Source organism: Lissotriton helveticus, chromosome 10 (genome assembly GCF_964261635.1).
Source record: "Lissotriton helveticus chromosome 10, aLisHel1.1, whole genome shotgun sequence".
NCBI classification, from domain to species: domain Eukaryota; kingdom Metazoa; phylum Chordata; class Amphibia; order Caudata; family Salamandridae; genus Lissotriton; species Lissotriton helveticus.
The window spans coordinates 103,875,820-103,889,373 of NC_136071.1; the positions used below are offsets into that span (position 1 = coordinate 103,875,820).

The 13,554-nt window shown below is 43.6% G+C and overlaps 1 protein-coding gene across 1 annotated transcript in view; it reads right to left on the bottom strand.

Annotated features, from left to right (window-relative positions):
- Positions 1-1,070: 1,070 nt before the first annotated feature.
- Positions 1,071-13,554, bottom strand: part of CIAO3 (cytosolic iron-sulfur assembly component 3) — a 100,416-nt gene continuing 87,932 nt past the window's right edge. Inside the window, exons 10-11 of the mRNA XM_078664889.1 lie at positions 2,697-2,854; positions 1,071-2,348 (exon numbers count right to left, since the gene is read on the bottom strand). Coding sequence (XP_078521015.1) covers positions 2,122-2,348; positions 2,697-2,854 — 385 coding nt within the window. The 3' untranslated portion in view covers positions 1,071-2,121. The remainder of the gene's footprint in view (positions 2,349-2,696; positions 2,855-13,554) is intronic.

A 13,554-nucleotide genomic window follows, 5' to 3' on the forward strand; every position in this document is an offset into this window, starting at 1 on the left:
CACTTGCTGATATTATTTTGCCTTATGGGATTAAAATTGTCAATGCTGATGATACGCATTTAGTAGTTGCCCTCAACCAGCCTCAGAACTCTCCCTCTGACCTTGAATCCTGTCAGGAGAAAGTGGCAATATGGATGGAACACTCTTGTCTCAGACTCAATGGAGAAAAACAGAACTAATGCTCTTGGGCAAAGCGACTAACACGGATCTTAAACACACTTGGCCAATTTACCTTGCCCTGCCCCAAACCCTAACACTAAGGCTAAGATCAAAAGCTTGGGTGTTTGGTTGGATAACTCCTTTAAATTCAGCCACCAAGTGGTGAAATTGGCAGGGGCTTGCTTCGGCATTCTCAGACTGCTCCAGAAAGTTCTCACGCTCCTTCCCATGGGGGCTAGGAAAATTCTGGTCCAGGCTGTGGTCCTCTCTCGTTTGGACTATGCCTGGGAGCACCTAAATCAACAATAAGGAAACTCCAAGTCGCTCAGAATTGCGCTGCTCGGTTGTTGCTCAGCATTCCTAAAACTCAGTCGGGTAAGACCCTACAGTGAATGCCAATCACGGAAAGAATAACATTTAAATCTTTGTGTATAGCCCATAAGACCCTCCGGGGTAGGGGCCCAGTCATCAATAGCTCTCTCATCACTTTCTACTACCCTAGGAAATGCCTTCGTTCGGCTAATCTAAACTTAGCGGTCATTTCCAAAACTAAAAGGGTAAGAAGTGGAGGTAGGTTCTTCTCTTTCAATGTAGCTTGACTCATGAACACCCTGCCCCTACATCTTCGCTCAGAGTCTCGCCATCTTCCCTTTCGAAAGCTTCTCAAAACAAGGTTGTTTCAAAATGCCACCCTATAATCCTCACAGTCTCCTCCTGTCCTGCTGATAGCGCTGGATGCCTTAGGGTAGCTATGCGCGCAATAAATGCAGAATAATGATAATAATAACCATTTCTTCTCTTGCACAGAAGCCTCCCATATCCTCAGATCATATCCCCCCATTCCTCCCTATCACAGCCCACAGTCACTTATATGCACTCATCCGGATGTAAAGTTAGTCAACCATCTCTAATCTGTGCAATGGATTATAATTTCTATCCAAAAGACATTTATTATAGCTTTGTTTTCAGGTTACGTCACCACCACACTGCAGCGCTACAAGGGAGCCAGATAAAAGACACCGAACATTAACAACAATCTGATCATTGCACAGACATGATTAATAAAGTCATTATCAGAAATTAAAAACATAAAGCAGTATATTTAATCTTTTCGATAAGTAATGTACAATTTGTGCGTTTTGAGGCTCCCATTCTTGTTTGTTCAAATACACATTTAGCCTTACGGAGAAGCCAGAAAAATGGGTCCGTGCATTAGATAACTGAACACTCTGTCAAGCATGATATGTAGTAGAAAGGCCCTTTTATTCTTCTTAACCTATATGTTCTAAAGACAGGAGTTATTTTCTTAAAAGCACAGCCAGAAGTGGTTGTTCCTATTAAAAGCCCTCAACAAACCTCTGGAAGTGGAGTTAGCCTCTAATATGGGCCGGGCACCATAGCCCTTGTTTAGCCATTACTATTCACCTGAAATATATAAATTAATTTGGTATATTTTTAGTGCAAGAAAAGGGGACTTCGAATTAGAGTACAGGAAACAATATACATGAAGCACACAGCATGGGGATTGTTGCTACAAAGTTGCGACAGTTTGCATACATTGCTTAACCCTTGTTACTCATTCTTGCATCAAAGAGACACACAAGCCATCCTCGGTATTCAGTGAGGTCACTTTATCAGAGTTCTTTCCTATTTACTAAAATTGTATTTTTGTAAACCTCTGGGAATTGGGTCAGTGGGAGCCAGCTAGCATAACCTGGATCTTCAAATTCTGAGCAGCACATGTTAAATGCTACTGATGTAGACTTGTTTAAACAAACAACCCAATAGTAAAAAGGCAGCAAGATCCCATACCAAAACCGATCTAGATCGTTAACTGGGCACACAACTGGGTCCCTGAGAACCGATGTCTATTGCTTTGTCAACAGTAGGAAATCATCAACACTCAGAAGTCCAAATATCGCTCCCTCCTATGCTCTGCGATACTGAAAGGAAAGTCTGTCTTCACCACTTGATACTGAATCCAGTGTTCATTTTTTCCACTGCAAGGTACTGTGTGTGCAACACGGTCTCAGCATTCCCATCAAGCCAACGTTCATAAATCTCTGAAACACTGGAATTTTTATCCGGATCCTCAGTTCTTAAAGAGTGGTACAACTTCTCAACTCTTTGCAACAAATCCTTGTTTGCAGCTCCTTCAGCTCTGATCTGCCCACCACCATTTAGACAACCTGTTCAAGAGAAGAAAATCATGTTTTTGGTAGTAATATACAAATGACCACCTCATACCTCAAATGTAAGTGAATTAGTAATTCGCCCATAGAATATAAAAAAGTCCAAGGTGTCTTATTGATCAGAAAATACAAAACATTTGATACTTAAGAGTGATGAACAGTACAGATCGAACAGTGCTGCTCCGGAAAAGCTACCCATGAATAATCTAGATGTCTTACACCTCTTTCTAAGGCAACAGTTCTGATTTGATGTTGCACAAGACAACTGGGTTATGACTTTCTGTTCATGTACAAAAGCTGTCACAACAAGTGAAGGCAAAGGTCTACCCATGCTTTTTTCTGTACCTGAGGGGCAGGCCATGACTTCCACATAATGATATGTGGATTTTCCTCGCTTTAGCTTCTGCACCAAATTCTGAATGTTTCGAAAGCCGTATGCCAAAGCAAACTGCAATAACATTTTACCATCCTTCTCCAGGGTTACTTCCTGAAAATCCTTATTCCTGAACCAAAAAAAGAAAAAAGACAGAATGTACAATGTTGTCAATGAATAAATCACATTTATGAAGGACAAATCTCACAATATGTTGTTAAATACTGCCCCAACATGTATTTATGAAAATTCAAAATATATGACACTTAAACGCCATAAAAAGTGGCCAGGCACTCCCAATACATCTCAGCCCACCATCTGGCCCTAATCCCAGATGGGTGAACGGAGTAGTAAAAAAACGACACAAACAGCAAAAGCATCAAATGAGCAGCAATGGGAGTGAAGGTAGGGCACAGGTGCTCTTTTGGCCACTATATGGCTCTGAGGTAACAGCTGGATGACTCCTAGGTGTACTGAATAGTAGTACCTTCACAGCATCTGCCTATACCCTTATTCCCAGGGTAAGTCAGTTCACTTAGCTAACCTTTCTGACCAGTTCAATCAGTCAACCTTTCCGATTTTCCAGCAGGCTAGTACATCTATCAGGCACTGGTAACTACGAGCGGGAGTCACTCCCTTCAACCAAGCGACCAACAAGAGAATGCTGGTCCCCTTTCACATGCACAGACATCCCCTCTCCTACTGTCAGTCAGACTGGATGTAAAGGGGAAAGGACAAGGTAAGGAGAACTAATCTAGAGGTACGGGGCAACTATTGAGAGCAAAAAAAAGCTGCAGAAAGAAGCTTGGCAGAATCAATCACAGAAAGAGTAAAATAACATGGGGTGCATGGAAGCTTAATGTAGCCATGGGGCCAATGACTGCAATCCTTTAACTTGCCCCAATGGAAGGTCCAAAACAGAAACAAGGTGGTCTACTAGAAATAGGGAAAATGTGACCAAAAGGGTAGGGCAAAATAGACGCTGGGATTTTGCTTATTTTTAAGGAACATGGCAATGACCATCTGGAGTCCACAAGAAAGGATTGCAGCTGCCCTCCTGCAAAAACCAGACAAAAGCTATATGCAGCTCAGGTATAATGAATGGCCAAGATCCTGTCTGGAGTAGTTAAGACCACTCTAATTGGTGTGAGCGACCTCATTCAAATGATTAATCACTACAAGGACCGGAAGATGACCACTGATCCACCGACGTGTCGAGCTGGAACAGCAGAGAAAGGAAGGGGTTAAGACAGTACTGGTCACAAACGGGAACAGTATGACGATAGGGAATTTTGTATACATCCAAACTATGTGCTATTATGTGTGTTTGCCAGTAATTTCCAGCAAATATCTTTTACAGGGAAGGGTGATTGGTCGTTGCTTTAATTTAAGCTCACTCTTCAGTAAATAATATTGTACATAACCCAGTATCTTCTATTTTCAAAAAGTCTCAAAACAAAAACCAAGTAAAGAAATTGAAAGAAAAGGGCGAAAAGGTCTCAAAGCAAGGTTTTTGGTGGACAACGAAACTGAAATTTCTTCATAAACAAGAGTATCCATTTGGAGAACCAGCCAACGAGATCTTCTTTAGGCTACATGAGACACAAAGCTAAACAAGAGATTTCCTCTCCTCTGAAGTACTTTTTTTCTGTCATAGGAGTTTCTTTCTTTACAACAAATGATAGCAAGTAATTCTCTGGTCAAACCCCAGGCTGCTGAGTCCAAGGCTTTCACTCAAAATTGGTTGGAAGGCTTCCAGTGGGAACAAACCATACAAATGGTCAAAAGAAGCAGGTGCATGCATTACTGTTTCTCATATGAAAATAATTTTTCTGCAGAATAAACTAAATTCTTGATGAAGACCGGTGATATAGGATTATAGCTCGACGGGTATCCTCTCGCACATTAAGTGTGTAATAACAGGGTAACAGTGCAACTGTTTGCTCCAAAAGGCACTGCCCAGCATGATCTGCCAAGCCACGTCATCTCTGAACGGGGGGCGGGGGGTTATAGAGCAACCCTGACTGGATTTGTCTTTGTTTTTCATAAATCTTTTGAAGCAGAGGTCAGAAAAGACCGCAATCCTTATTTTTTCCATCAAGCTCCTCCGCTCTCTCGGGCCAGTTGTGTGTCAGGGGCCAGTGGGGTTTGCTTAGTAGCACAACACACATTCTAGCCCCAATTTTAAGTTTACCATGGTTTCTTTTAGGTCTTCATGCAACTCTAATCTTGGATATGTCCCAAATTGTAAATAATGTATATTCCCATCTCTCCCCTGTGAGAAAAGTAAAACCGCTGCAAATTTGATTCGATGATGCAGGCTCTTATTACACCTATCACCTTGCTTTTTCTTCGCTAGTCCTTTTCCCAGTCAAAGCTGCAGCATTGTAAATATTTAGAGCCAAAAGATTTCATCCAGTCATCCCATATTGCTGGGAATGGCCCACTGGCAGCTTCAATTTTACAGTGGCATGCAAGAAATAATGTGCTGAACCACATTTCTGGTTAAAAATATGTTTAAGACTTTGGAATGAGTGAAAATCCACTGATGGTTTCTAACCAAGCATGGTTTATAAATATTAACGCAAGACTGTTAAGGCTTTACCAACCATGCATAAACAAACACACATCTGTAATTAGTCAACCAGTAAAACAGAGTTGGAACACATAAGAAAAAAAACTGCCCAGGAACGTTTTCATAGCACACTGATGCAAACAACGTCTATCTTGTGTAATCAAAGCAGTACAGTGAATCTGCTTTTGGCAGATATGTTAGAAGGTTAATTCCGTGACGTGGAGTGTCATGGGGACTTGGAGCAGATTGACCGCTCTAGTTGACTGTTTGCATTTTGCGAGCTGGACTTTGAACAGCTGAGAAGGAAGAGTTTGTAGTAAGAGAGGGCTATTAGCTACAGTTACAGGCATGACCCCCCTCTTACGTTAGAATATTGTTTCTCAGAGAAAGCTGCCATGAAGCATCACAAATGAAGAGCAGCAGATGTGGATGACATAGATGTAACGCCCTATCTGCAGGAGTGATGATCACAATGCCTTGATTGGTGGTAATTGGTGTTTCACCATTAATATTAGGGGAAAATGTGTAATTCAGCTGGAAAACCCAACACAGGGAGAGGATTTCTCACAGAATCACCAAGATGGAATGCTTGGAAGCAGATCTTGTGACACCGCTCACTCTTCTTGATGGCAAAAAGATCTATCTCAAGACTGCTTTACATGTGAAGAAACATTATAGCCATCATTTGGTGCAGTTACTATTCTTGGGTTGCTGAGTAGAGTCTGCTGAAGTAGTCCGCTGTGGTGTTCTCTTTCCCTGCTACATGAGCTGCTAACAGAACATTTTTGTCAAAGCTAATACAGTCCACTCCCCCTTGTTTGTTCAAGTAAGAGACAGTAGTTGCATTTTCTGTGAGAACCTGAACTTGTCTCTCTTGCAAAAGGCAGAAAGACTCACCACTAATATGATCACCCACAACTATACAAGATGGATATGACTGGTCTACTGCTGGGCCGACCAATAGCTGAATAAAAATCTCCCAATTGAGCTGCTTATCCCTAAAGGGAGGAATCGCTGCCACTGTATGTTATGGCCAAGACTAATGAAAACGATCACTTCAAAAAGTTTAAGATCTCGTTTAAGCTGCGATGACAGAATCACATTGTTCTTTATCCTACTGTGAAAAATATTCCACTCAAGGTACTGTGTCCATAGAAAACACCTCCTATGCAGCACTTAGGAAATGCATGAGCTCATCAGCCTCAGCAGCCTCAAAATAGATCATGCCAATTGGAAAGCACAGTTTTCAAACACAGACATGATTGCTGAATGTTATAGACACTTTCTAAGAACGGAATTCCACTCAAAAGTTATGTATTGATTGTCACTCCAGAGCTTCTTCAAAGAAAGAACAAATCCACATGATAAACTCATCCTTGGGTACCTAGATGCAATTAGGAAAACAGTACTCCAGCACAAATGCACTTATTAAGAATAATACAACCTATCTACTGCGAGCGGTAACCACTGCCATTCTTATGGTGAACCAATACAGCATTTGTAATGAATAAAACCTGTTTGTGAATGTTAGTTATGCATTTTTAACCATTGAACTGCATATATAAAAGCAACCCCTGAAGGGTATATATCACATTGTGATGAAATAAAAGGTCAACCATACAGTTGGCGCCTAGAGGGCTTAAAAACATTACATTTATACACTTTCAGGCCTCCTGAATGTCAACATACACATGGCCCCTGGAGGGTGTAACAGTCCCAGTTGAAGAGCAAAAGCTCCAGCCACGTGAGTGCTTAGAAATGAGAAGTAAATCCAGGGGAGGTGATAATGTACTGCCCCCCTTCTCCTCCTCAAAATTTGGATAAGGACTCGGGAGACCCATTCATGGGGAAAGGTGGGATCTGCTGAATTGATTGTTGGTGGTCCCGTCGTCCTGGGTCAGGAAGCTGTGTTTGTTTTGTCATATTTTTATGCATAAAAAGTGATTATTACATGCATTGAATATATATAATTAATGTTTGGTCTAGTTAGCGAATAACAGTGCTGTAGTTACCTTACATAGCACTCAATTTTGATGATATGGTCACAGATCGATTTTTTCATTCCCGTACTGTGCCCAGGTCTGGTTTGACCTTCTGGGTTACCCCATTATTATAACAGCAGCAGGAAGCGGCAGCAATCTTCTGGCCTGCCTACTGCAGGCAGGTGCAAATGACTGGCCAGCCTCCTACTCCCCACAATCACAGGCATGGTGAGCGAGAGGTTGCTTAACGCAGGGGGAGTGCAGCAGCGCTCCCCCTCATGCTCTATGCCATCGGGGTCCAGCCATGGGGTCCTGCGCCACTCTTCCTCCATTGCAGGGAGAAGCGCAATGGCGTTTCCTTGCCTGCGTCCTTTTATTTTTCTTCTTGGGCATCGGAGTCCCAGGGATGGGGTACCGGCCCCCTAAAACAGGAGAACACGCCCTCTACCCGAGAATTATAGGACAGTTGCTTTGTGCCGACCATCTGGCCCTGTCCCCGGACCACTCCGGGGGGATTTACCGACCGGACAGCGAAGCTCCATATGCTCAGAGGCAGGAAAAGGCCAAAGGTTCCCAACATTTTAAATGCAATAACTCAGGCCTCGTTGGGCCGTTTTGGACTATCCAGGGCTCATTTTACACCTGGGGATGAGCTATATCCACTTGGGGCAGTTGCAGCAATCCGCCTCACCTACAAAGCTTTGTAATCTTTAAGGAGCTAGTTCTCCTGGCTCCCTGCACCAGCTCTCCTCCTGATCCTGCTTTTTGTGCATGCAAGTTCAAGGCTTCACCCCAACTGGTCCTCAGGTGGTGTAAGGGGGCCAGCTTTACTGATCATTGGGTCAACTGGGCAGAGTATTTGGTCCTGATAGGTGGTCCCAGGATCCAGCAGTGAAGTGTCAAAAAATTCAGAGGTAAGAGTCTTCTCCTTGACCAAGAGTTTTAAAAGAGGAGAGGAAAGTTCTACAAGACAGGCAACCCTTGGTCAATCTTAGGGTACCACATCTCCTCTCCATCCTTGTTCCAAACTCTACTGCACAGCATGGCTGGACGGTCCAAAATGGTGTCATCCAGGAGCCACTAGTCAGATCAGCTCCTGGGGTCTCAGCTTCACCCATCGCTGGCATCACTGCTAGGGACTTGCACACTAGCATTTCAAAGAGCGCCCCCTCTTGAGTTAGCTCCAGTTATCTGGCACCCTACTTTGTTCATTGGGCTTGGCCAGTCCCATTCCCGGTACAGTGTGACAGCTGAGTGATTGATGGAGATCATTCCAGCAAACCCCTTTCCTCCTCAGGAGTGGGGAGAAGTACTGCTAATTGCTCCTTTTGTGTGGGGCAGCCTTTGTTCCTGCAGCTGGAGAAAATGTAATTAACTGGGCACATCAGGGTGATACAAGGCCTGGGCTCTGATCCTGAGCGGATCAGGGAAATATGAAAAAAATAGATAACCCATAAGGTAAACAGATATCATTTTGGGAGTTACATATTTGGGTTTCTCGCACAGGTTACACTCCAATTCAAGGCGTCAATGGTCTCTGTAGGCCAAGGGGGTGTGAAACTACACTCTAAGGCAGTTCACTCCCTATGTGTATAATGGGGTGTCACTACATGCAAAACAGTAAAGCACAGTGACTTTCCCTACTAGTGTACACTAACCTTACAAGGCCTATCCCAGTTGAATACCTAATCCTGCAGAGTCCCCATTGTGCCAGGCTACCTGTGCGGTGTTACAGGGCTGTGGACAACAGGAGTCTGCCACGCGAAGCCCGCACACGTGTTCACATGTATCCAGCCAAGTGCCCCCTATCCGTGCTGCATCGCATTTGAGCAATATTCAGGGGAAACACTGGCGTTTGTTCGGTTTGCCATGGACATCATTCCATTCTTCGGAGGCTCTGCATATTCTTTCGGTCCTCGGCTGACCCAGTGTGCTTCACGCTTTGATTTCGTAGCACTACCCCAGTGCAGTTTTCCTGTCACCGCATCTCCAAATTCACGCCAGTGCGTATGCGTTTCCCCTGAAAATTGCTCCGTTCTTTTGATGGTCTACAAATTTATTCAGACTACTAGTGACCCAGCGTGGTTCACTCCTCCATTCCTCAGCCCTAATAAAGTGCCCTTGACAAATCGCTTTGTGATGCTCCGTGTTTCTACCTCTGGATCCCTGCACATTCTGTGCCCTCTAATACCTCCTTAAATTGATGCCCCCAATATTCCATGCCCCTCCTGGTTGAACCCTTGTCCCCAGTTTGAGCCATGCACTCTGACAAATATTGTAACCTGGCCCTGATGATGACCTGAAATTAGAACAGGTCGAAACGCCGTTGACCCTTTGGCGTGATCTTTAGCACCATCCTCATGGTCCCCTCAAAATTAATTGTACTCGTAAATGTATTTATGTATGGGAGCCAATAAGAGATCAATGTATTTATTGATGTTCTTTCCTGAGCTGTCTCTCGCTGTATATAACCCTTCACTTGTGCCATTCACTGCATGCCTAACGAGCACTATTGTGCACAGTTTTGTACAGGTTACATGACATTTCATGCAACAGAGTGCTGCTGTTTTGCTTTGTCTTTTCACTAAATGCACGAAATAATTTGCATCCATTGGCCTTCAGTTTTTTGTCTCCCTGTTTCCTCCTCCCGTATAACTTTTAATGTGCATGCCTCTTTGCAAGTAAAACTGTCCTCTAAATAATACCTGTTGAGACACTGTTGTGCGCTTCATATTATCTACCCAGGTCTCAACTGGGTCTACGGGTATCCTCATGTGGTTTGTTCCGGCATATGATTACTGTCATGGAATTTTACCATTGTTTTTTACATTTGGAATTTTGTGGCTTGATGCCCTGTGGTGGAACACTATCTCAACATCAAGCTCACATTGTATATAACGAATTTTATCATATTGTTTGTCTTTTTTATATTGGATGTTTTCTTTTATGGTTGCAAAAAGAACCGAATAAAGAATATTTGACTGACTGATAGGCCCTCCTCCTAGATATAATCAAGGGCCAGGTAGTCCTTATGGATTCAACTGTATACTATAGACAAGCTGATTTTTTGTGTTGCCCTGTTAACCTACATGTGGATCTCATCTCGTTGCAAGTCTCTGGGAGCTGAATATGGGCTGGGTTGTTCAGCTGGCACATAATATTCCCACTCAAGGTACTGTTGACTGTTATACATACAGTCTTGTTGCTCTAAATTGCTATCATCAGTATTGCTATAGTAACCAGCCTCTGATGGCGTGATTCTGTCCGAAATATGTCTGAGCAATCCAGAAGATAGATTTGCAAATTCTTCAGAAGGAGTTTTTTGCGGAGGCAAAACGGGTAGTAGTGACACCGCAGGTTCTGTCAGTGGAGCAGGGGTGCCTTGGAGGAAGGAGCTGGGCATGCAGGTGGTGTTCTATAGAATTCCTCCATTCACATCTTCATGTAGTTTATGAAAAATCCTTGGGTACCTGAACCGTTTGGGCATCTGATGGCATTTCCATTTCGGTGGGGAGGCTATAAAGTGATAGTTCTTGGTAACCGTATGACAATTGCTCCTTATAAAGGATATCAGAGGTATATGGTCTTTCTGCTTGGTAGGCAGCTTCAGAAAGCATGTCACTATTTGAATATTCAGGATGTTTACTGACTCCACCATCAAAGATTCAGCCAAAAACTGTAGAAGCAGCTCTAGGGTTATGCGTATTACAACCTGAAAAAGTGGTAATGTGGAAGGAATAGGGGTGTTGGTCAATGCTAAAGTCATTATTTGTTACATGTGAAGTAGATAATGAATTTGTCAATGGTGTTGGAGTTGAAGCAGTAGTCGCAAGACACAGATTGCCTCTGAAATTCCAGGTGCGAGGTGTAGGGGCTTCGATGACAGTGTCTTCATGGATGATGGTACCTTACTCTTTGAAGATAACGGTCTTACACATCGATGGGGTCTTACTCATCAATGCCTAGATCTTCAGTACTGATGGTAGGGAAGCTCTCACTAGTCATTACGCGGTCTTTATCAACAGTTTTATTGTCAACAATATGGAAATAACACTCACTGGTTCAATTATCGACTGTAGTTCTTATGGCATATGTCTTACTCTTGCTGATGGAGACGCAGATAGTGGTGATGATATTTTTTAATGTGCCTTGACTCTGGATTCTGCTGCTGAAATCTCAAAGACCAGAGGTCTGTACCTTCAAAGCAGGCAGAGAGGAACTTCTTGGAATTTGTACAAGGCTCAATGGAAGCACCCATGAGAGTATCTTTTGAGAAGGCCTTCTTGAATTGGTGCTTCTTTCCTTTTACAGCGCTCTTCTTTAATGACTTTCCAGGAGATTCAGCATCTAGAAGTCGCAGCAGCCAACCCTGCCTCTTTTAGGGGTTTATTACTGAATGACAGACAGATGCCACAACCGCCAGTTGTATTTCCAGGCTTGCGGAGGCAAAATTTACAGTGTGGGTCTTCAGAAAAGATTCCCACCACACACCTCTCATGGTTTAACAATTCTTCTGGGAAGTGAAGCTTTAGCCCTGGGTCCATCCAAATCAAACACTTAAAGCTCAACTTTTAAGTACAGAGGATCAGACATTGCCTTTATTCTGTATCAGAAGTGAGATAGAGGTATTTCCAGACAAAGTTGTTCAAAAGGTCAATGTGAGTAAAAAACTAGTGGAGCTCAGGATTCATTGTTGTCATTATTGTTAATGGCATTTGCTGTATTGAAATGCAAGCGTGAAGCCAGAGTATACCTCAAGCATATGAATCTATGAAAGATCTAAAGCTGAAAAATAACATTACCACTTTGTGTGTAATCACTTAAGGACCAGTGTATTACTTTTGGTGAGACCCTGAAACAGGACCGCTAACACCGTACAGCATCACCTGGCACTTGCAACTCTGAATTGCTAAATATAAATAAATAATCCAGATCCCGTCCAGCGCCTGGGTAAGAAGTTTAAATTAGAAATGAAGGCGCTCCAAAATATTAGAAACATAACAATTTTAAGTGACCAAGAGACCCAGCGTTTCTGGCAAGGACTGCTACAAGTAGGAAAGTCAAAGAACTCTGGAAGTTCCAGAAGCATCTGCAACTATAACATTCAGAGCTTAATGACATAGAAAAACGAGCCCTTCTCATTTCACTATTTTTAGGTCTCGCATAGGCAGCGCAGTTGCCTCTACGAGGCTTTAATTAATCTCTATGTGTTGGCAAGTGGCCGGTAGTTTCTTTCTCCTGCCGCTTGCCATTTGCTGAATGTTACCTGTTTTTTCACTGGCTGTTGATGGCAAACTGACTTCCGTGTAGTCCGGAAGCAGCGGCCACTAACTACAGTTTTCGTCCGCTATTGGCACTCTTTCTTTGTCTCTGCATTTCTGCCTGATGTAAACATGGCAGCTGCATTAACTGTATTGTTTAACTGCTGTAGTCATTTTCTCCCCTTTAAGGTGCATGTGCAAGGCTGCGGCAGGAGAGGGTGTGCGCGATTGGAGGGCAGCGTATGCTGCTTGTTCCTGTTTCTGGCGTGCCACGACTTCGGGTGCATCCTCTATGCTTTCCATCCATCGCTTCTTCACTGTGTACATCCTCCATCTCGCTGCGGTGTGAGGCAGCAGGATCCCTCTGCTCTCCTTGCTTCAGTCTTTGCTCCCTGTCCCTTCCCGGGCCTGTTTTTCCTGCTCTCTAGACCGACAGCGGCCACTAGCCACCCCCTGCCCTTGGGAAACGATTTTATTTTTTATTTATTTTATTTAAAAAGTTTTATATAGTGCTGGCTAGACCCGGAGGTATCAGAGCGCTTTACATGAGCATCAGATCATAGTTACAGGTTACATCATTACAAAGGTTACACAGTTCTTAGAGAATGGCAACATAGTTACATGTAAGGTAGAGATAAACAATAAGCACAAATACTTAAGGGGAAAAGCAGGCAAGGTGAGAGATTCCAGGGAGGGGGGGTTGGAGCACGGGAAGTAGACAGATAATGAGGGCGGGAAAGGGTAGGGGCGGGTGAGAGACACAGCATGGGAAGAGGAGAGGAAGGGTGATGGGCACACAAACCGGTAGACGAGTCAAGGCAACGTCCAAAGTCCAGTAAGGAGTGATCCCAGGGCAGACAAGGGGAGAGATTCAGGGGAGAGAGGATAGGAGCTAGGGAAGAGACAATAAGGAGAGACGAAAAGAAGTCTGCCTAAAGACCGACTGGGTAGGTGACGACCAAGGAGGGAATCCACGGCCCATCTCCCCTATAGCTAAACCAAGTAGCTCCAT